The sequence below is a fragment of the Sarcophilus harrisii genome, chromosome 3 (genome assembly GCF_902635505.1).
Source record: "Sarcophilus harrisii chromosome 3, mSarHar1.11, whole genome shotgun sequence".
In the NCBI taxonomy this organism is placed as follows: Eukaryota; Metazoa; Chordata; class Mammalia; order Dasyuromorphia; family Dasyuridae; genus Sarcophilus; species Sarcophilus harrisii.
In genome coordinates this window covers 432,102,766-432,128,112 of record NC_045428.1, presented here as the reverse complement: position 1 = coordinate 432,128,112, position 25,347 = coordinate 432,102,766, and the positions used below count along the sequence as shown (strand labels likewise).

Below are 25,347 nucleotides of genomic sequence, written 5' to 3'. Positions count from 1 at the left end.
ATTTTCGATAATTTAGGGTTTATCACTATTTAAACTAGCCATTTAGAGAAAACTATAAATATATATTTTTGGATATGTATAAATATGTTTAATCTTGTCTAGACTCTTTAAGTCCCTGCTACTTTTCTTGGAATTACCTGGGTGTCTTCCTGATGATTCTCTAAGTTGCCAAACTACTTTTTACCTGAAGAACAACTCTGAAGTGGGATGGAAATACCTAGTACAAATTTAGGTCACTTTTGCTCAGGCATGGACTAGCAAGTGTTGCATACCTTTTGATATGGTACTTTATTTTTAATTTGGACCTGTGATTTCATTGGTGTAGGAAGCTTCAGTGCGAAAGTTTTTTTTCCTTGAAGAATATGATCAATTTCCTATTAATTTAGAGAATTTCCTTAGAGAATAGAGGTTTAATAACTTGCCCATGGTTGCATATTTGATATATCATAGAGACAGGACTTTAAATCTACATCTTGATCCCAAGGCCATCTCTATTCTATCATTCTATCTTTCAGCCCTGCATATATATATTTTATACGTATTTGATAGCTGTAAATGAAAAATGACCTAATACTTTTTGATTTGCATTTGTAGCACCACCTAGTGGAAGCCAAATGAGGACCCTTTTCTTTTAGCTAGATACCAATAGATAGATATTTCAATATAAAATTCCTTTAATTACAAAAGTTCTCTTAATTCTTGTTCGTTAGACTGTAGGCTCCTTGAGAATAGGAAATATGTTTGCCTTTCTTTATATACCTGCTGACTGATTGGCTGACTGAATATACACTAAACCATGATGTCTTAACACTGTTTTAATATAAGTCATTGTAAACAATTATTCTGGAATTAAATTAGATTCGATGATTCTGTGTCCTTACCAACCTTTCTTGTGGTTTCTAATTCACTTGTTTATTATGAGGTGATTTTAGAGAAATAGAATTTCATATAGCGTTTTAATTCCCTTTTCTCTGCCACATAAGACCCATTATGTTGTATTGGGGCAAAAAAAATTTAAAAATGGAGTCCATAAACCAGTGTGGTATATTTTCCGTCAGTGAGGTAGTTTGGTAGTTGCCCTTTATGACATTGAGAATGTATACTGGACATATCTCCCCTCTTCACAACATAGATGTATTGTATATGTAACTTTTCTTTTGTTCTTTTAAGACAAATTAGTTCATAAACTTTGCTTTTGGTTTGACAGTCCAAATGGGAAGCTAGATTATTACATGTAATTTTATTTTGCATTATTTATTTTTCTTCTCATTATTTAAGGGAAAAAAGATATTAAGGTAAAATAATAGTTAGAAATTTTAGAATATGTGCTCAGTATTCATAGAAACAAAACAAAACAAAAAAGAGTATAAAACATTATGAGTTTTTTTCTCAGTAATCAATTATGAATCTTAATCTTCTGAACAACCCAAATCATGTTCACTAATCCTGAAATTTTATTCTGTTATTGAATAACTTTGCTTATGGTTCCTTCTTATATGTAGGAAAATCCGAATATGAAATCAAATCATGAAATATGATTTCTAGTTTCTGGAATAAAAAAGGAATGATATGTATTGATAATAAAATAATGTAATCAATATTTCTTAAACATTATTCATAAGAAGAACTTTTTTATTTGATTGAGATTTTATTTTTATGTAGATGGTTGTAAAAACTTTCATGGATATGGACCAGGACTCGGAAGAAGAAAAGGAGCTGTATCTAAACCTTGCTTTACACCTTGCTTCAGATTTTTTCCTCAAGCATCCTGATAAAGATGTTCGCTTACTGGTGGCATGTTGTCTTGCTGATATATTTAGGATTTATGCTCCTGAAGCACCTTATACTTCACCAGACAAACTGAAGGCAAGTATGATGTATTTTTAAAATTTCTTTCCAGGTTGATGCTATGTTGTAGCTCTTGTCAGTTTTTGACTGTTTTGAATTGTTTTTATTTAAGGTGTGACAATAACTATCAAAGTAATCATTAAAGAATTTGATATTTCTCAGAATGCTGTTATGCTTAGAAAAACCCCTTTTTTTTCTTTTGCAATTCTTATTTTGAGATTTGATTCTTTGAGAAGTTTTTTGGAATCCTAAAGATAAAACTTATGTTAGTACTCTGTATTATTTCTTTAACTCATTGTCCGCTACCTCTTAATTTTTTTTATTATGAAATAGAATATCACCAATAAATGTGAATGTTTCTGTATGCAAAGGTGGCCAGAAAAATGGAAATTATGGTTGAAACCATGAATCTGTATTTTTTAGAAATAGGAGATAAGGATTGAACATATGATTTCTACCACTATAAATTAGTACCTTCTTTGCAATTTATAGTTTTTGTCTAGATCCGAGGTGTCTCATATGTGGCTAGCAGTAGGCTAAATTGTGGTGATATACACCTGAGTACAACTTGAACCTTATTAAAATGTAATTGGGAAATATTTAACAAAGCAAGATAAAAATGGAATAGGACATAGATAATGTTAATAGTTGTTTTTATAAGTTAATGTACCACTTCCAGAGATATTTTTATGTACAGTTTAGTGGCACTTTCCATTTGAGTTTCCATTTCCAGAAACCCTGGTTTAGATCAGAGTTTCATAAACTTTTTCCACTTGCAACCCCTTTTTGCCTGAAAAATTTTTACTTGACCTCAGATATATAGTTATGTAAAATAGATATGCAAAGCAAACTTTACTGATAACAAATCATAATTTTGTGATTACAAGAACACAGTTTAAAAAGCTGGGATCTAGAGCATTAAAAGGTTAAGTAATTTGCTCACTTCCATAGTCTTTATGTGTTAAAGTTGGAACTAGAATTTAGATCTTCCTGACTCTAGGATTGGCTCTCAACTCACTGTAACATTTTTTTTTTTTTTAAATTATACCTGTGGTTGTGTGTGTGTTTGTATAAGTATTACATAATACCAGCATTTCCCTACTTGTCTATGTCTCCTAGGCTTTCTTCTGTTCTGTACTTTGCATTTTAAAAATATTTAAGGATACTTTTTTTCTTATCACTATTATTATTCTCCCCCATTTTCTTGTCTCCCTAAATAAAGTCCTCTCTTAACAAAAGTATAGTCAAGCAAAATGTTACTATTGTTGTAGTCATACATATCTCCTTTTGCACCAAGAAGAAAGCACACTTCCTTCCAAGTCCTAATTAGTCATGGCATTGATTAGAGTGTTTTTACATTAGAAGCGTTTTCTTTTACAATGTTGTGGTCATTGCATAGAGTTCTCCTGGTTTTTCTTTCTTTTACTTTATATAAATTCATATAATCCTTCCCAGGTTTCTTTGAATCTATTCCTTTTATCATCTCTTACCTCACAGTAACATTGTTACATTTATTTGTTATAGATTGTTGAAACATTCCTCAATTAATATGCACCTATTTGTTTTGTTATTTTCTACAATAAGCAATACTGAAAAAAAAATTTTTTTACACATATTCTTTGTTTCATCTTTTTTTTTTGGGGGGGGTGGGGAGTGTATTTACCCCTTAGTGGTATTTATTGTTGGGTCAAAAAGTATATCACGTTTAATGATTTTTTAGGAATATGGTTCCAAATGGCTTTTTAGAATTATTGTACTAATTCATAGCCATAAATATCAGTACTCTAGTATTTTCTCTTCCCATGATTTCAACAATTGTCATTTTTCTTTTTCTTTTCTTTTTTTGTTATCTTTGCCAATCTGATAAAAGTGTGAAGTAGAATCTCAGAATTATTTTTATTTGCATTAATGATTTTTATTGTGGAGCATTTTTTTTATGTTTTTCTTATTTTTCCTTAAGAGCTGCCTGTTAATATAGCCATTGCTTATCTATTGAGGAATGACTCAATTTTTATATATTTGTATATCTTGAATATAAGACCTTAAATTAGGTAAATTAATTTTGAAGATATTTTTCTCCCACTTAAATTTTTTCCTTGACTTGCTTTTTGTTGAAAAAACACTTGTCAGTTTATATCATTGGAAATGTCCCATTTATTTCCTGTGACCTTGTTTATGCTTTGTTGTAAAAGTTATCTTCTATTTTACTCTTTGTTATGATATGATTATTTATATATTAGTCGTGTATCCTTCAAAAGTTTATTGTGGCCTAATATCTCAACTATATTGAGAACTGAATCAAATTAATAAGAATAAAAGTCAATGCAATTGATGAATGATCAGAAAATAGAACAGATATGAGACATAGTTAATCAAAACTATTTATAGTTATATGAAAAAATGCACTAAATCACTATTGATTAAAGAAATGCAAATTAAAACAATTATAAGGTACTACCCCATACCTATATCAGATTGGCTAATGTGACAGAAAAAGAAAATAAACTGTTGGAGGTGATATGGGAAAATTGAGATAATTAAGCATTGGTTTTTTTTTGTTGGTTTGTTTTTTACACCCCCTCCCCCCCACCCCCCACTCCCCTTACTGAGGCACTTGGGGTTAGGTGATTTGCTCAGGATCATACAACTAGGAAATGTCTGAGGTCAGATTTGAACTCAGGACCTCTTGACTTCAGGTCTGATGCTCTCATTGCACCATCTGGCTGCTCCTACACTTAACCATTGTTAATGGAGTTGTGACTGTATCCAAAGTGCTATAAAAACCATGCATACCCTTTGACCCAGCAATACCACTATTAGTTCTATATTCCAAAAAGATTTTAAACAAGAAGAAAAAAGATCTATATGTACAAAAATATTTATGCCAGCCCTTTTTCTAGAGGCAAAGAATTGGAAATTGGCCAAGCAAATTGTGGTATATGATAATACTGTGTTATTGGAAATAAAGAGAAGGATGTACTTAGAAAAGTCTGAAAAGACTTACATGAACTGATGCAAAGTGGAATGAGCAGAACCAGTTTTTACACAAGAACAGCAATAAGTGTATAATGATTAACTGAATGACTTAGCTGTTAGCACTTGGTGATCCAAGGTAATTCTGAAAGACATAAAAAAATGCTATCCACCTCCAGAGAAAGAACAGAATGAGTCTGAATGTAAATCGAAGCATACTTCTAAAAACTTAAAATTTTTGTTTGTTCTGTTTTCTTTCACAGCGTGACTAATAGAGAAATATTTGTTGCAGGACATATATAGCTATATAAAATTGCTTATCTTTGAGGAGGGAAGGAGAGATTTTGGAATTCATAGTTTAAAAAAAGGTTAAAATTGTTTTTACATGCAGTTGAGGAAAATAAAATATTAAAAAAAATTTATTGTATCAAGTATAAGATTCTAATTTCTAATTCTAATTTCTCCCAGAATTGAGATTGAACCTAAGAATTCTTTTGAAGATAATCCCCTTCTAATTTCACCCCCATGTTTTGAAGTTATATTCATTATTTAAAATTTAAATTTCTTTTTCTTTTTTTAGAATATGAACATGATTCAGTTCTTTAAGATATGTTTAATTATCATTAGAATGTAAGGTCCTGGTAAAGGACTACATTTTATCTCTTCTAACCTTGTGCCTAGTACAGTACCCTCTACATAATAGAAATGTTTTATATTTTGTTCACTTTAATAAAAAGTCAAAATATCAAGATCAATTTTTCAAGAAATGATTGAGATAATTTTATGAAAAGTTAAAACATATTATATATAGAGTGAAGAAATGTTTTTTAAGAGATAATAAAATTGTGTGAATAGTAGACTATTCCTGCAAAAAAGAAAAAAGTTGTGCTTAAATGACAAATAGTGATGCCAAAAAGAATTGAAGGATTTGATAAGCAAGCTAAAAATAAAATGAGCAAAAAGTAATTATGAAAACTGCTAAGTGTCATTTCTAAAGCACTTCAAGATATGTGAAAGCATTTTGCAGTCTCATTTGAGCTTCACAAATGTTCCATTTTTTAATTGGTGAACTCTGAGATGCTCTTATCATATCATCTTTTATCTTTCTATCTTTTTCCTTTGCTTTAACACCTAAATCTATTTTTCTCTTCACCATGAGGCTCTAAACATACTATCCTTTACTTCTTTCCCAGGCTAGCACTTTTACACTCTGTACTTTCCTTCATTCCCCATTTTGATTTCATGAGCTAGCTTAACTCCATGCTGCCCTCTTATGTCACTTTCCTATTGATCTTTTTCTACCAAATGTTAGTTTTTGGGATAGTCTCCCATCATCTACTGTCTTTGCTCCCATTTGTGTGATGTTGAATGAAGCTAGAGAAAATCACAAAACCATATTGACCAGGTCCCCTACAAATTAATGTTAAGTCATCTCAAATGTGACCCAGCAGTCATTTATTTCTTCGTAGTCTATTCACAATCACTACAGGGTCTTTTCTAAACCTTTTTATTCCTTCTCTGATCTTTTAATAGCATGCCCTTTTCACACCCACTCAGCTAAGGAACTTGCCTCATTTTCCTGGGGAAAAAAATTTGAGACCATTTGTTGAGAATTCCTTCTTATCCCTTTGTCCTTATCTCATATCTTATAGATGTCTTATGCCACTATCTTTGCCTTCATTCCTACATTACATATTATTCTGGCCTTTGTCTATGCCAGAGCATATGCCTCTACTTCCACAAATGATCCCATTCTATTCTGCCTTCTGCAGCAAATTGCCCCCTTTGTCATTCCTCTCTATTTCTGTCTATTGGTCTTTTTTTTTTTTTTTTTTTTTTTTTTTTTACTGCCTCAAACATGGAGACAGCAAGGTGGCACAGTGGATGGAACACTGGGCTTGGTATTAGGATGACTTATGTGATCTTGGGCAATTCACTTAGCCTTTATTTACTTAAGTTTTCTTAACTGTAAAATGAAGATGATAGTAGCACTTACTTCCCAGACTTATTGTGAAGATCAAATGAGATAATCACTGTGAAGTACTTGGCACAGTGTACAATCTGGCATGTAGTAAATGCTTAATAAATGCTCATTTCCTTCCTTTCTTCCTTCTTTCCAACATTACTGTACTTCCCAATCCTCATAAAACTCTGACTTAATATAAGCAGTCTCAGTTTTCCTGTCATAACTTTCTTCTTTGTGGCTTATCTCTTTGAGAAGACTGTAATCATTTGATGGCTTCCATTTTTCTTTCCCAACTTACTCTCTCTGGTGTCTGGTGTCATTTAACTGAAAATGCCCTCTTCAGAATTTTCCAGTGATCTTTTAATTGCTAAATGTAACAGCCTTTTCTCAGTCATCATTCTTTGCAGCCTTTGACACTGTTGATCATCCTCTTCTCCATAGTATTCTTTCCTGTAGGTTTTTATAACAGTGCTCATTCCTGGTTCCTCCTATATGTCCAACTACTCATTCTCAGTCTCCTTTGAGGGATCTTCATCTAGGTCATGCCTACTAAAGGTGGATGTCTTTCAACACTCTCTCCTGGAACCTATTTTCCCTTTTATGTCATCTCAGTTGGTGATCTCATCAATTCCCTTGAATTCAGCTGTCCCCTTTATGCTCAGATCTATTTATTTAGTTTTAATCTCTTTTTTGACCTTTAGTCTGACATCTCCAAATGCCCATTTGCTTTCTGATCTGGATGTCCTGTAGACATGTTAAACCTAACATGTCAGAAATGAAATTAATTTCCTTTTCCCACAGAACCCAACTTTTTTCTTTACTTTGCTATTACTGTCAAGACTGTCACTATTCCTCCAGATCCCCCAGAGTCAAAATCTTGTTATCTACAGCTCTTCTTTCTCATCCCTCACACTTAATCCAATCCAATTGCCAAATCCCATCAATGCTACCCTTATTACAAGTCTAGAAACAGTCCCACTCCCCTCACCTCAAATTCCTTTCAGTCTGGTGCAGACCTTTATTACTTCAAGCTTAGACCCTTTCAATAGCCTGCTGCAACCAGCAGTCTGAAGTTTATTCCTTTTCCAGTTCATTCGTGTTCTACTGTAAAAGTGATTTTCATAAAGTGAAAGTCTAATTATGTAATCCCCTTCCTCAAAAATTTCAGTGGTTCTCATGTTATATCTGTTTGACTTTTAAAACTCCTCATAATCTGGTTCTTTTCTGGTTGTCTTATGTTTTACTTCCCTTCATTAATTTTACTATCCAGTAATACCAAGCCTCCCTTTAGTCCCCTGGGAAAAAAATTGCTCTTTGTCTTGACTCTGTATTTTCATGGTCTGCTGCAAGAGAGTCCTATTTCCTCCTTTTTCCAGTTCTAGTTCCTGGCTTCCTTTAAAGTTTCAAAGTTAAATCTAATTATATAACCTCAAATTGTGTTCCATTAACCTTTGACTTTAACTCCTTAATAATATGGTTTTTTCGAATTACTTAGTTTTATCCTTATTAATCTTTCTTAGTACATAAGCTCCTTTGCCGAAATTGCTTTTCATCCAATTTGATTTAAGGTCTCTTAAGCAGAACTTTCCCCCTTTTTTCTTTTTGTTTCTTGCACTTTAGCATCAATGTTACATACTATTTATAACATGATCTTCCGATAAATGCTTTTAGTCCCTAATTGATCAAGTTCATGAGAAGTCTTCAGTTTGTCTGTATTGTGTACTAGTTCTAGAATTATCATTCATATTCTACAGATTAAAGTAATTGAAAATAGAACAGATTTAAATTTTTTTGAGCTTGATCAATGTCCACATTCAGGTGATTTAAATTGAAATGCAAAGTCAAGGAGGCTGTATTGAGTTAATTAGTGGGTCAGCTTTTCAGGCAATAGGCATTGCTAATGGAATCACAGAGAGTATGAAGAAAGAAATTTGAAATGCTTATAATGTACAAGTAGAGTTTGGCTAAATAAGAGTCAATAGAGGGCATGAATATGAAGTTGGAGAATAGGTTAGGACTAAACTTTAGGAGAGGATTTAAGAAGCCAAGAGAGGAAAGAATTGATAAATGATTTGTACAAGTAATAAAAAAACACAACTAGGAACGATAGTTGAAAGTGACAACTTGAGAGATTAACAACAGAAGTATAATTAAAAACATGTAGCTTATTGAACAGGGAACCATATAATCAGATTCTTTTTATTTAAGAAAAATCACGGTTGTTATCAGTGTGAAAGCTGAATTGGAGTGGGGAGAGGCAATTAGGTGATCTTTTTAGTTATGGAGGTGAGAATTGATCAATGCTCAAGAGAGTAATGAAAGGCAGGTATGGGAGATATGTAAATAGATGTATCAGGATTTGATACTATATTACTTATATGCAATTTCTCTCATGGGTGATAATAGAGTCAAGAGAAATAACATAGAGAGAAATTCATGGAGAATAGAATAAATAGTACTGTGGTAATCCAGAGGTGGGAGGTCATGATATAGAGAATAAATAACCTGTATTTAAAGTTTCTCAAGTTAGTTATATTCCTGTAGTCCTCCAAGATTAATTCTCTGAAGTTATTAAGCTTTACCATATTAGAAGTTAGCCTTCCCACCCTTTTTTTATTTTTATGAATTTCTTTCGAGTGTGAATTCTTTGATTTTTGTATACATTGTTTGGTTAGGTGACTTACCTTCCCACATTTATGACATTTCTTCTTTTTTTTTTTTCCTGAGACAATTGGGGTTAAGTGACTTGCCCAGAGTCATACAGCTAGCACATGTTAAGTGTCTGAGACCCGATGTGAACTTGGGTCCTCCTGATTTCAGGGCTGGTGCTCTATCCACTGCACCACCTACCTGCCATTTATGACATTTCTTACATGAATATACAATTAAACATTCTGTTAGGCACTATATACAATGTTAAGAATTTATTCTGTCTTATAAAAGGTAATTTCTTACTGTCTTTACTGTGTCATAACTCTGATTTTTCACTTGTCTGTGTGTGTGTGTGTGTGTATTTGGATAAAAATGAATATAGGATTCAGCTTTTCATTTGGTATGTAACTGAACTGTTATTTATTTATTTTTTGCACTATAACAATGTTAAGAATTTATTCTGTCTTATAAAAGGCAATTTCTTACTGTCTTTACTGTGTCATAGCTCTGATTTTTCACTTATCTTTGTGTGTGTCTTTGTATAAAAATGAATAGGATTTAACTTTTCATTTGGTGTGTAACTGAATTTTTTTTTTTTTTAAGGATATATTTATGTTTATAACAAGACAATTGAAAGGATTAGAAGATACAAAAAGTCCGCAGTTCAATAGATATTTTTATTTACTTGAGGTAATATTTTATACCTTTCATCTTTATTGTTAAAACTTTTTTCTCAGATCTTTATATTTTGAAATTTTATCGTTAAATTTTTCTCTCCATGTTTTCTATTTTTTGATTTTAGAACATTGCTTGGGTCAAGTCCTATAACATATGCTTTGAATTAGAAGATAGCAATGAAATTTTCACGCAGCTTTATAGGACTTTGTTTTCAGTCATAAAGTAAGTTAATTTTATTTGATATCTATTTTTATCTTAGGATATGATTTGTTTGGATGTTATGTTTCAGATTTAAAGCAAATTTTAAAACTCACAAATTCTTTAGGTTTTGTGTTTAAGTCATTTAGCACAATATAGTAGTTGGTAAATTGTTCTATTATATTGATAAACAATAGGTGTAGGAGAGTTGTAAATTTGTAAATAATGTGTTATTTAAAAATATTTTAAGATAGATTTTTATTTTTTCAAATACATGCAAAGATAGTTTTCAACATTCATCTTTGCAAAACCTTGTTTCACATTTTTTCCTGCTTTTCCTGCTCCTATAAGTATCAAACAATCCAATAGAAGTTAAACATGTGCAATTCTGTGTGTGTTATTAAAGTGAAATCATCAGAGTAATTAAAAAATCAAGAGCTTCCTTTCCTCTCCTTGGCTGTTGACATGGTAATATCACTACAAGTAATTGTAGTAGATTATGGTGATCACAAAAGCAAATGAGGAATGAATCTGTGAGCTCTTAACGTATCCTATTGAAGCATGTAAATAGAGTGTATTTTCTCTTGATCCCCTGGTTCCCTTTTGTCTGTCTTGTTTGCTCAAGGATGAGTATCCCTTTTAACATATTGCAGCTTTATTATATGGTTTTGGAATTCTTGTTTTTAGTAACTTGTTATCAAGCCTTTCTTTCTGAATGATATTCACATTGTTTTTCCCAGACTGAATCCCACTTCATAATAGATAACACTTGTAACGACCGCGCTAGCACCCAGGACACCCCAGAATCAGCCTGAGACAGGATAAGCAAAAGTCCTTCTTTATTCTTGGTCTTAGATGCAGGATTGAACAGGATGGAAGCAGAATCTCCAAGACTGCCTTCTCCCTCGTCTCCCACAGAGAGTGTGTCCCTGGCTAGCTTTTCTCCACCCCCTAGTCCCTCCTACAATCCTCTATACACTGATCATTGAGCCAGTATGGATAGTTGAAAGGACCATTTTCCAAGCATATGCCCATAAAGTATCATCCGATCAGAAGTTAGCCTCAAGTGCTCAGAAGTCCTGACCTCAGTGCATCGATTCAATAGTTTCAGCCCTTTACAAACACTTTTGGATTAGGTTAAATGAAGTACAATTTTGTAGTATTGATGCTTTAGAAAAATATATAATGTGTTCCAAAGCCAATGTAAATAATTTTGAAGTGTTAATTATTTTAAATTAACCCTTTTTTCATTGGTGTGATTAGTTGAGGGTTGTAGGTATTTTAAAATGTATTATTAAAAATGATTTGTTGTAATGGGCTGAAATTGAGTTGATGCACTGAGGTCAGAGCACTTAAGGCTAATTACCAATTGGACAATACTCTATTAGCAGATACTTGGAGAAAGAATGGCCCTGCCCACTACTCTGTGCAGGTTTTGATCTGTTGGTGTATAGAGAGATTGAGGCAGGATTTAGGGGGTGGAGTGAGAAAGCCAGAGTTACTTCTGGCCAGAGTCTTGTCACGATTTCTCTCACTTCATATTTCCATTCCGTTCACCTCCACAAAGAATAAAGATCAAGGACTTTTGCTGAGCCTGACTCCGGCTGATTCTAAAGTATCCAGGGTGCTAATGGGGTCATCACAATTTGTTACACTGAATTTTATCAGAACTATTTGCCTTGTAAATTTTCAAATTGCTTTGTGGAATATTTGGTTATAATTAATATAAAGTAATAAGAAATTGACTGCTCTGTTGATAATACTTTAAAATACAAGAAGGGATATAAAAGCCTTAAAGCCTACTTTATTATTTTCCTATTGTTTTATAAAGTACAAACTTGGCAATACTCTTGTGATTAAATTGCTATCTGCTGTACTAATCCACTTAAAAATATTGAAACTTTCTCTAATTTTAGCAATGGCCACAATCAAAAAGTTCATATGCACATGGTGGATCTGATGAGCTCTATTATTTGTGAGGGAGATACTGTTTCTCAGGAGCTTTTGGATACAGTTCTAGTAAATCTGGTGCCTGCCCACAAGGTAAATTGGAATACACTATTCATTTAACTTAAAACATTTGATAATCATGTACTATGATTAAAGCATTGTATTAAGTGTGGAGTGAAATTGTGAATATATATTATTTTTATACTTAAGCATATTTGTGCCTGGAATTTAACATTTAAAAAAAATGACATAGTTTTGTTGGAAATAAAATTCTGAACGCTAAATAAAGGGGACAGTAAATGAAAATTTCAATGAGTAAAGCAATTTAAACTTTTAGTATGGTATTACAGGAAGTAGATGTGAAAACTCAAAATGAGCTCAAGTATACCTTACAAAAGTCGGGGAATATCCTTTTATCCCTTATCCTGGCTATGAAGTCTCTCCCCCATGACTGGGATGATGAAGTTAAGTCTTTCCCAATCTTCCAATAACATTCACCTCTTAAAATGTCCATCCTCCTGCCACATATATTGTATGACTATTAAAATGAGCCTGAATTCCTCCTGGGGAGAAGTTAATATTTATAAAGTATGTGCACTTTAGATACGCTATGATCTTTTGTGTTGCTTTCTGTCTTTTTTTTTTTTTTTAAATACGCAACTTGTTCTGTTCAGTTTTACCTAGTTTAAACTGGTTTCAGAAGTTCTCCTGCTCCCCCTTCTCTGGACTGTTTTCCGTTCCAGACTTCTGGTTTTCCTCTATTATAGGAATGTAACTGTTTATTGTTTTTTACAGCTCCATATGAATGAATTTGTTTATAATAAATATTAACATAATTTTATTGAAGTATTATGGTTTTAATATTCCTCAAATAATTGAAAATTAAAATTGTGACTAAAAGTTTCATATGTATCTGATCAAATATGACTAATTTTTCATTGAATTGTCTTGGCATCTTAGTAAGAAAATTGTAATTGTATTTTAAGACTTTTTGTAGTTTTGAAACTTACATCCTTTTGTGTTATATATAGTCCTTATATATATTCTAGTTTAATAATGAAACAGATTTTGAGATAGGACATAGGATTTCATTAATATAGGGAACTTCTTGGATGAGGAGACTATCTTACCATTTCATACCTTTTTGCACTCTGTCTTTCTGTAACTTAGTCTCAGAGAGTTGCCTGAAGAACTGAGAGTTAAAGGTATTTATATGAGTCTTATACATTAATGTGTAAGAACACTACAACAGAAGGAGAGAAAGGAAACTTTATGGTGGAGGAGGGGAGATTTATAAGGAAGAATCTTTCTAGGAATATACACACACAACTGTAGTATAAAGAATTGGGCTTGTTAAATTTGTAGATTGAGCACCCACTCCAACATGAAGGCAGTTCTTTTTTGGTTTGGCATTTAATATTAGTATTTCAAGAAGATACCTCTTTTGAGGATTGTCTTCCTCCCCTTTCCCCACCCCTCCCCCCCACTTTTTTTTTTTTTTTTTTGACTGAACCAGAATTTAAACTTTACTTTTGGAGAGTCTAGAAGCTGCTCTCCAATTCTAAATCTATGATTCTTTCTGTCTCTAGTTTGTTTCTTAATATTAGGCTCTAGGACTGGAACCATTAAAGAGAAGTGGGTTTTTGTTTCTAAGAATCGAAGAATCACAAAGAAGGAGAAAGAATATAGATGGATAAAGGATCTAACCATTTTTATGTAGGAATTCAGGCTGTGTGCATATAAATAAGGTAGTATAAATTTGTGAAAAGATCATAGAACTAGCATTCAGAAAACCAGTTTTAGTTCCATTGATGGTACCAGCTTTGTGAACTTGGATTATTTTCTTGTTCTGTTTTCCATTTATAAAATGGATGTTGAGTGTCATCTGAAGGAATATATGTAAAAGGGTTCTGGAAAATATCATGCAGCTAGTTATTATGAGCAAGGAGTTCAACAATTGTATGAACTTAATGCCTATGAAATGCATGACAATATGATAAATGCTGGGGATAGGAAGAGACAAGAGTCCTTTCTGTCAAGAAGCTTAACACACAAAAATACATTGGTAGAGAGATGTCACAAGTATGTTATTTTGTCTTTGATTCTGAAGTAAACTCAGCTTAATATTTTCATTTTGTAATTTCACATTATCAATTAAATTCAGCCCTCTAATCTACCCATGGGGCATCCAGTTGGCATAGTAGATAGAGCACTGGACTTTAGTCGAAAACAGTCTTCAGACATTACCTTGCATAAAGTCCCTTAACCTTGTTTGCCTCAGTTTCTTTCATCTGAAAAATGAGCTGGAGTGGCAGACCACTCCAGTATCTTTGCCCAGAAAACCTCAAATGGGGTTATAAAGAATTGAAAATGACTGGAAAACAATTGAAATGCTTTATTAGTTTATGTTGATTAGTGGTATTTATATTTTTCAGAATTTAAACAAACAAGCATATGACCTGGCCAAGGCTTTACTGAAGAGAACAGCTCAAGCTATTGAACCGTATATTACTAATGTAAGTCTCGAATATATACTTTATTGTCAGTTAATGTAGGCAGAAGTTTTGAAATTTTAAGAAATTACACATACAGAAATCATATATTTCCTTTCCCCCTTTTATTTAAAGAAATAATTATTTAGTTTCATTTTCTAAAGATTTATCACTTTGTTTCTAATATTATTGATGATTTTGATGATTTGTGTGTACTTTTTCTCTTTAGAAATAGAATTTATCAGCAAACATTTATTAACATGCTGACATTGTGCAAAGTACTGCACAGCAGTTCCTGCTCTCAAGCAATTTATATTCTTCTTAGTGACAAAAACCTCTTAAGTAAATAAAGACAAAGTAATACAAAGTACTTTTGTGAAATAGTTCTTAAAATAGAAGCAGGGACATTAGACACAGCTTGTTACTGGTGGTGGTGGTACCTAAATTGAAATGTATATGAAAAAAACTAGGAAGTTTTTGAGATAGAGAGATCGTGTATTCCAAATGTTGGAGTCATCTTGTGCAAAGGTAAAAGGGATAATAAAGTTAAATAGTGTGTATAAGAAGCATCCTTTTCTGACTTAAAATGAAGGGTGTATGAACTGGGTAGAGCGAAATAAAACTACAAAGGTAGGTCTAAGCCACTTTGTGGTAGAGGGCTGCCTGCCAACACAGAGTTTTTTAATTTTGCTCCAGAAGTAATAGGGTGCTGTTGAATATTTGTGGAAAAGAGAATGGCATGAATTTGAACCATCTAGCTCATTTCACACCTGAAAAAGGGTTTTAATAAAATACACAAAAAGTAGTTTTTTGTGAATTTTTCAGCATGGGGAGAATACACTATTTTCAAAAGCAGGCCATTTCACTTTGGCATAGTTTTCATTGTTAGGAAATTATTTTTTGCTTGAAGTCAGAATTTTCCTTTTTTCGATTTTGAGTTCTGCTCTCTTGGCCAAGCATGAAATCTATTCTTTTTTTCACAGGAGAGATTTTTGAGTACTTGAAGGTACTATATCACCTTGCTCTTGATTTTTTTTCCTTCTCTTGAGTTAAATATTATTACTTCCTTCAGCTGATTCTCATAGGACCTCATCACTTTTTACCATTATGGTTGACTTCCTTAAGACACACTCTAGCTTGTTGTCCTTTCTAAAAATGTGGTGATCAGAACTCAACACAGTTGGGGTCAGGACAGAGCAGAGTAGTAGTGGAACTATTTCCATGACATCCCTGGTTGCTATGTCTCTCAATAAATGCCAAGGTCATATTGACTGTCATGTAACACACTGCTGATTCATATTAAACCTGTAGTTCACTAAAATCTCCAGATAATTGTCAAATTAATTGATACTTAATCATGCCTCCCCCATCTTTTACTAGTGAAATTTATCTTTTTTGAATCCAAGTATAAAATGTTATATTTTTCTTTTTTTAAAATTTCATTGTAATAGAGATTCGACCCAGTTTTCTAGTCTATTAACATCATTTTGATTCATTATTCCATTATTTAATATGGTATTTTTCCCTTATGCATAGTTTTGTGTCTGCATTTTTGAGGAGTATGCCTTCCACACATAATGAGTCTCTCTTATATACAAATTAGGGCAGCTAGGTGACACAGTGTCACACCTGGAATTAGGAAAACTCATCTTCCTGAACCAGCCTCAAATACTTAGCTGGCTGTGTGATCCTGGGCAAGGTATTTAACTTTGGTTGCCTCTGTTTCCTCATTTATGATGAACCGGAAAAGAAATAACAAACCACATTTTGCCAAGAAAACCCCAGTGGAATCATAAAAAGAGTCAGAAACGACAATAGTGACATATACAAAGTGGTGTTGAGTTACATAGGGATTATAAAGATAGCTACACAGTCTCTGCTTTTAAGGTGTTTATATGTTTACATTAAAAAAGTACACAAATAATTATAGTATGTAATTATGTCAAGGATCTGTTATTTCCTTGGTTGAGGCAGATTGTAGTCCATCCATAACTTTGTGGTGATGTTAGTAAGTTACCTAAGACTCAGATATTAAGTAATCCGTCCATAGCCATGTAACTTGATTGTTTGAGGTAGGATTTGAACTTAAGTCAAGTTCAGTGCTATTCATGTTCACACTGATATTGCATAGCATTTTATACATCCATTATCATGTAATACCTTATGAGGTAGACAGTGTATATTTTTATAGCTGTGCTCAGATAAAGATGTTGTAGTCAAGTAGAGATGAGATGAGTTAGCATTGTACAGTGGACAAGTACTACTCTGGAAGGTAGGAGAATGGAATTTGAACTTTAGCTTTAATGCTTATGGGGATATATGATCTGAGATGCATCACAATCTCCATGAGCTTTAGTTTCCTATAAAATGAAGGAGCAGATGATTTCCAGTTGCCATCTCTAAGTCATTGATGTTAAAAAAATCAAGGTCCAAGCAGAGCATTTCACTGAAGAGCTTTTTCCAAGTTGGTATGATTACAATGCTCTTTGGGTCAAGTCATTTAACCATTTCTTAATTTATTTAATTATATTCTTATTTAGTTCATAGTCTCCATCTTTTCTTCAAGAATGGAGTTACTTTAATACTTTGCTAAAACATTATATTTATCATATTTCTCTGATCTGCTAATTAATAACTTTCAAAAAAGAAAGTTAGCCTTTTGTAGTCAAGTTGTGCTGGCATTGTGGCCATCATTTCCTTTCCCAGATGTTTTCCAATTTTCTTTTTAATAGTATGTTTTAGAATTTTTCTAAGAGTCAGTTCATACTCAACTAGTCAACTCAAGGGATATGTTGTTAAGTTGTGTATGTCTTCACATGCACATACATAGACATATAGAAGTTGTCTATTGAGATGAGCATTGAAGTTAGACTAATTGAACTATTGTCCAAGGGAGACAGAGAGAGAAGAAAGGAGGAAGGGAGAATATTAATCCATTGAAGGAACATGAGAAGTAGTCAGGAGAAAAGAATCAAGAGAAAGTGGTATTATGCAAATTCAAATGAACATTTGTAGTTCTTGATGTTCTCAAAAAAAAACACATTTATTTATTTTTAAATTTTATTCGAAGGCAATCATGACATAAAGGAAGTGATGCCTTAATACACAAGTGAATTATATTTGCATGAGGGAAAACTGTGCAAAGTTACCAGCTTTGTCCCTGGAGCCATCTGGATCCAGTGGCCAGATATAGATCGGATTGACTTGAGATGACTCTAGATGCTGTAAGAGATGTTGGCCTTTTTCAACTAAAGTCTTTAATAGGTTTCAGTTTGACTGAGGCCTGAGGCCCATTCAGTGATTAAGGCTAGGTAAGAAAGAAATGAGGCAGAAAATGGCCTTTTGTACTTATTTCAAAAAAAGGAATTAATCTGGGAGAGGAGAACCTGCAAGGTTTCTAGCTACGGTCCTTAAGAAAGAAATCTAGCCTATGAACTTCAAGATATTATAAGGATGAAAAGAAGGAAGTTGTTGTCCTAGGCAAATATGCTGCATACATTTATCCTTTCTTCCAGTTTTGATGCTGAGTTTCTACAGATGATTTTCTATTATTTAAGTAGGAGGAATCTTTACAATCAAACTTCTCTGATTTATCCTTTCTGGATGTGCTTTTGATATGTTAAATGGGATGAAAGTAGAAAAGTTGTGAAAAATGTCTGTTAGTTATCATAGTCTTCATTAATTATTATAAATCATTGCATTTAAAAAGATTCAAGACAAATCTGGGTAATTAATCATTTTACTAATGATGCCAGTATTTAAATACAAAGATCGTCATTTGGCTTCTCTCTTAAACCAAAGACAGTCATGGCAGTGGAGCTTGGTTTAGATATCCTTCAAGAGTGGTTGTTCACAAGGTGGCATTCGATTCTGATTGTTAATTGCTAATGATGGAATGAATATTACAATGAGGGACTGGACCTGAATTTATCTCCACTCAAATCTGAAGAGAACATAGAAAGTACCCCACCAGGATAGAACAGAATAGCTACCATACCTTGACAAGTCTTGACAAGAAATTTAATCTAGTCAGGGCAGCTAGATGGCACAGTGAACAGAGCACCAGTCCTGAAGTCAGGAGGACCTAAGTTCAAATCTGGTCTCAGATGCTTTAAACTTCCTAGCCGTGTGATCCTGGGCAAGTTACTTAACCCCAGTTGCCTCAGCAAAAAAAAAAAAGAAAGAAAGAAAGAAAAGAAAAGAAAAAAATTAATCCTGTCTCATTTTCTGTAAAGTCCTTCTTGAGAGTAAACGTTAAAATAAGGATTTAGAAAAGGGGGAAACTTTAGTTATTAATAACAATGTCTTAGCCTTATGCGGATTTTGGCCCACTTTGTTTTAAAAAAATTAATCTTAAAAATTTAAAATATGTATAATAATGATTGTCATGATAGTATAATATTTTTATTGTTTTTGGGAGCATTTAAGTAAACAGTATCCTTTTAATTTTTATTTTATGACTGTAATATGATGTACATAATTGGGGGTTATAAATTTAGTTTATTAAGGAAGTAGCATCTGGGGAATGTGTCTTTTCAGACTTAACAATCACTCTTACAGACTTGTTTTTGTTGTCTTGACTAAATTTTTTTTTCTATTTTGACCAGTTCCATTTTGTTCTGGGTAAAAACAACTTTATTTATGTGTTTTCTCATTTCCTAACTTCATCTTTTAGGCCTTTGAATGACTACTTTTCTGTGACAGTGGTCTACCAAAGCAAGACAGTTGATCTTCCTCTTGAGGCTATGACTTAAAGCAGAATTTTTTTACAAAGTCATTAATTCTTGATAATTGGTGTTGGTGCAAACGTAAGAAAGGAAAACATATATTGACCATTTCTTTTTGACTAGGAGAATAAAAGAAAAAAGAAGGTATGCTTTGTTATAGAGATATAAAGCCTAAGAAAGTACTAAGAAGCTGTTTCTACATGAAATGCAAAATAAATGAGATAAATCCCTTCCCAGTCATTAGTACCTCAAAATGACATCCATTAATCCCCTGCCCTTTATAGAAAGAGAATTACCTCTAGTTTTTATTTCTGTCATACTTTTTTTCAGAAGCCTATGGTGATAAAGATAAAGAGAACTGTCAGATCAGAATTTCATCCAATTGGTTCTTCTCCCCCCATATTTGGATTCTTGTTTCTCTATTACTTCCTTATTTCAGAGTAGTGCCAGACTTGTAGTTTGAAGATCTGAATTTGATTTCTGCCTTGGGCACTTAATAGCTGTGCAACCAAAGGCAAGTCAGTTAATCTCTCTCAGCTTTAATTTCTTCATCTGTAAAGTGGGGGTAATAGTACCATTAAATTAATATGTAAGCTCTTTTTCTGCTTATATCTTCAGTAGTACCTAGCACATTGTAAGTGCTCTAATAAATGCTTTTTTTAATTATTCATTCAAATAATATATAAAAAACAACTTTAAATCTTGAAGGCCAGCTATTCAGAAATTTTGAAAATATAATTAAAATAAACTTCCTTGTTTTATTAAAAGCAGTAGTTAACACTTATATAATGTTTTAGAATTTGCAAAATGCTTTACATGTATTATCTTTGATCCTTAGAATCATGTGAGATAGTACTATCTCTTTAATTTTACAGATGAAGACTCGGGCTTAGATTTGTTCAGGGTCACATAGCTAGCTATAAGTTTTCAGAATTCAGAATCAGATTTTCCTTTCTCTTTAAGTGTAACATTTTATCCATAGCGCTATAAAATGATAATTTTTCAAAATTAACAATTTAACCACAAAGATATATATCAAAAAGCTCTAAAATTTTACCTCAAACTCTTAAGTAAAACCAAATGAAGCGATAACAAAAAAAGGCCACCTCCCAAAAAATCAAAACCCTTCATTCTGTGACCTTTTCCCATCTTGTTGGAATTTTGCCGCCCCCCCCCCCCCTTTGATTTGCTTTTACTTTCTTTTTTACATAATTGTTACCAGGATGTGTGTGTATCATCCATGTGCACACAGATAATATGCACACATATTAGGAGTTTTTTTGTTTATATTCATCACTTTTTTTTTTTTTTTTTGAAATGTGAGAACTAACTTCATTGGATTTGGGAGGAGTTAAGTTAAAAGTCCATTTTATTACACAACTGCAGCAGTGGGTATCGTATAGACTTTGGTCCAGCTTTATACTTTGAGGTCCTGTTGCTGCTTACTCCAGGTTTCAAATGTTTTGTTCTTCTAGGATCTTAGGAATACCTCAGTCTTGTTTTAAAAAAAAAAAGTCAGACTTGTGAAAAAGCCTTTAGAGCAATGAAAGTGGTCCGATAATGGTACTATTCATTCCTGAGGTTTGCAAGCTAATGTTCCCTAAACAGTTATAGGCTTGCTCCTGCTTGGAATGCTAATAGATCTTTGCTGGTCATTCCTTGTCAGCTAATTTGAAGTTCTGCAGATTCAGAGGCCCAGAATTTCATTTTTGTCTTTGATTTGAGCTCTGATTTCTTACTTAGCTGCAAGATTGAGGCTGCTGGATTTGAGATCCTGCTCCAGGGTCAATCACAAAGCTACTTTTGACTTTTGTTCCTTGTAGAGTACACAGCCTCAAGCATCTTGACTTGGTCTGCAACTATTGCTATTATTCTTAGTTTCCTCTTTAGTTCATTCTTGATATGGGCACTTAGCTCTGGAATCATGACAGAGGTCCAGGTGACTCCTGATCTTGCTACATATGGTGTTAGAACCTTCCCTTCTGTAGTCCCTGCTTGATCCAGGATCATATTGTTTCTTCCATTAGTACACAGTAGATGATCCAGTTAAATATACATACATATACATTTACGTGTACACACACATATGTATATGTATATGCTGGAGGACTTTATGCTTCCTTCTTTCCTGCCTACAATTTTCACCAGTGTCCATAGACAGCTCTGTCTCCTTATGTTTTCTTGGACTGGAAAAATGACTAACTTATTTTTTTTCCTTTTATTTCCTGATCACAACTCTTTCTAGGTTTTTGTTGGAGTAGTTGGGTGTGGGGGTAGAATTTAGTTTGGGAAGTTGGCCTGTATGTTTCTTCCTACTCTGCCATCTTTGTAGTTTTTCATTGTCTTTTGTAATGGCATGGTAAGTACCTAAATTGATGAAATCACAGATTTATGAAAGTATCAAAACAAAACAAAACCAAACAAAACCAAACAACCCAAACAACTATATCCAGTTTATAAGGGAGGTAGCTAGGTATCATAGTAGTCGTGTCAGACCTATAATCAAGACATGAATCCAAGTTTTACCTCAGACATTGGTTTTGTGATCCTGGGCAAGTCATTTAACCTCTCTCAAGTCTGTTTCCTATAAGATGATGATAATATAAGAGTACTTACTCTCAGAAGGTTGTTGTGAAGATCAGCTAAGATAAAACAATATTGTCATCAATATCATTGTTAGGTAGGATAACAGAAAATGTACTGTTGCAGAATATTTACTCCAACTAGATAAAGCACCAATAGCTTACATTTGTATGGCTAAAATATTTTTCTCACAAAAACTTTGTAAGAAAGGTAGTTCAACTAACTGTTATATTTCCTTTACAAATGAAGAAACTAAAGCTCAGTGATTAAGTAATTTTAATTCTGTCACACTTCAGGACTTAACTTCAGGTCTGACTCAAAACTGGGTGTTCTTTGTATTTAACTATGCTATCTTATATTGCATTGTTTCTGGGAGTCATTCCCTGTTCCATATTGATTCTCTTTTGCTATGGTTATATTTTATAATTATTGTACTAAGCTCTTAATTCTCCTTTCAGTTATTTCTTCCATAACTCTCATTTCTTTTCTCAAGTTCTCTCATTTTATTTAATCTACAAACTCATTTTTTAAAATTGCTTTTATAGGAATTCTAGAATACTTTATGCTAAGCTTGTTAATGCTTTGGAGTCATTCTCTTGTGAGCTGGTGTCTGGTTTCCTTCGTGTCATTAAAAATTTTTCATAGAGGCTTTTTGTTATTGTTCTCTTTTTATTTATTCGTTCTTGTAGTTTTATTTCCTAAATTGAATTTTTGTGTTAGGGCTAAGCTCTGTATACTTTTGGAAGGAATGTAGCAGCCTTGAATGATTCAAGCCTCTGTTATCTGGAAAATGCCATGGCATATTCTGTGTTGATTGCTGTGGTCTTCAGGAATCAAAGGGACAGCTCAAATTAGGAGGTTTAAAACTTTTGATGGATTCTAAACAGCTTGATTTAGGATAAAGTTTTATTGCTGCCCTCCTGAATGGTTCTAGAGTTTAGATTTGGGTCTGGTAGTGTAATTGGAGAGTTGAGGAAGAGTTCTTTTAGACAGTTACTGACCCCAAGTCCTATTAGGTGGAAGATGGAGGTGGGGGGGACAAGGGAGAGGGAGAGAAAGAAGAGGGAAGGGGGGAGAGGGAGAGAGAAAAACAGAGAGACAGACACACATACAAAGAGAGAGAGAACATCTGATCTTTGCTGATAGTTTCTAAACTGGTCACAGATTTGTAATCATGGGCTAGAAAAATGACCCACTTTGGTTTGTCTTCGGATTTTGTAATCTTAAGGTTTGGTAATAGTTGCAAAGAAGGCTGGATTGTTTTTCTTCTTAGAAATATCTTATAAAGTTTAGAAATCAAATATAGCAAGCTAAGTATATTTGAAGTAAAATTTACAGTTTTTCTTTTGAAGGATATTACATATGCACTGAAATAATGCTAACACAAAAGGATATTTTTAAAAGATGCAAAGTACTTTGTGAGTTTAGATGTAGTATGAGGGAAAAATTTCCCAGGGGAAGTAATGTTTCACTTGGGTTTCAAAGGATGGATAAATGTATGGGAGGGTATTATGGGGATTGGGAATATTCTGAGAAAAGGCAATAGAGATATTAAATTAGGTTTTTTGATACAATATATCAGTTTGCTTATTAGCATATAGAAGAGGCAGTATGAGTAAGGAAATAACTTGGGAATGGATTGTTGGTAAATGAATATATATGTTATATATATATATAAACATGTGTATATGTATATATCATATACACATACATACATACACAAATTATGTATACATTTTATGTAAATATCCACATGAACACATTTATATGTAGGCCTTGGTAAAAAGTCTTAGTCATTTGGAGACCCTTGTTCAGAAACTAGGAATATCCAAGGACTTAGGAAATTTGTATAGTAATTTAGCATGCAATGGTAAAATATGATTTAATTTTTTTTTGGTGTTTGTAATGCTGACTATTTTATTTTCTTTCAAGTTTTTTAATCAGGTTCTTATGCTTGGAAAAACATCTATCAGTGATCTATCAGAGCACGTTTTTGACTTAATACTGGAACTCTACAATATCGACAGTCATTTGTTACTATCTGTTTTACCACAGCTTGAATTTAAACTGAAGGTAACTGCATTTTAAAAATTATATTTGAGCTCGTTAAAATGGTATTTTTTGGCTTTTTGAGTTTTATATTTTTTAAATAGCCTAATATAAAATACTTTTTTCTTTAGACAAATATCTGAAAAAATTATCAAAAAATTTTTTTAAAAATTTATTTCATTATTTAAATTTGTTTCACTTTTGGATATAACTACTGTTCCTCACACCCTCTCCAAAGGAAAAAGAATAATTTACCTTGCAGAGCTATATATCATCCAATGGGGGAAAATGGATTTTTACTGTGGTAGAGTACTTAGAAGCATTTCTGATGAAAAAATGGTAGAGTTGAGTAGAAACTTTTAAATACAAACATCAGAGTCCAGAGAAGCCAAAAGGTAAATTTTTTTTTTTTTAGCAATTGGAAGGAGTTAATAAGATTTCTTACAATTGGGGTGTGGGGGAAAAGTATGCAAAAGTGGAGGAAAGGTTTGTTTATGTAGTCATGTGAAAAATCTCTAACGTAGAATGGGCAAAAGCATGTTTAACACACACAACTTTGTGAGGGAATAATATCAGGTTTAACAAGGACGAAGACAGGGAATGAAAAAGGCTTAAGAGGGTAATATCAAGAACTGGATATTCCCAAGCAAAATCATCTCTTTTTTCCCCCCCTCTCAATTCTTTTTATCTTGAGATATTAGAAAGTCCATCTTTAGAATAAAAAATTAATATGCAGCAGTGAGGGTCCAGTTGAATTTATATAACATAAATTTTTTGTGCCTATTGGTTGATTTCTCATGTATGAAGGTCATAAAGTTAGTAAATTCCAAGGTCATAAAGTTAGTAAATTTCTGAGTTTGGATTTGAATTCAGGTCTTCGTGTCTATAGGCCCAGTGCTCTATTATGCACTGTAGTGCTATCAGCTACTTCTTTAAAACATCAACAAAACAAGCAAAATAAAGTAATGTAATTGCAACTTAAATTCAGACGCTTCTTTTTTTAGTGCCCATTTATGTTTTGTGTGCTAACTGAGTAGCCATATTGCATATCCATTACAGTCCTTGGACTGATGGAATGGTAGAGTTTATTCAAAGTGTAGATGCACTCACTTTTTTTTTTTTTAATAGCTTTTTATTTACAAGATATATTCATGGATAATTTTTCAGCATTGACAATTGCAAAACCTTTTATTCCAACTTTTCCCCTCCTTGCCCCCACCCCTTCCCCCAG

General features: G+C 32.9%; 1 protein-coding gene across 6 annotated transcripts in view; it reads left to right on the top strand.

Annotated features, from left to right (window-relative positions):
* The window catches only part of PDS5B (PDS5 cohesin associated factor B), a 210,854-nt gene that overhangs the window by 56,974 nt on the left and 128,533 nt on the right, over positions 1-25,347 (top strand). For all 6 annotated transcript variants that reach the window (XM_031960714.1, XM_031960713.1, XM_031960715.1 and 3 more), the window contains 6 exons: positions 1,663-1,866; positions 10,043-10,129; positions 10,242-10,339; positions 12,232-12,358; positions 14,701-14,781; positions 24,000-24,140. In XM_031960714.1, the coding sequence (XP_031816574.1) occupies positions 1,663-1,866; positions 10,043-10,129; positions 10,242-10,339; positions 12,232-12,358; positions 14,701-14,781; positions 24,000-24,140 (738 nt within the window). The remainder of the gene's footprint in view (positions 1-1,662; positions 1,867-10,042; positions 10,130-10,241; positions 10,340-12,231; positions 12,359-14,700; positions 14,782-23,999; positions 24,141-25,347) is intronic.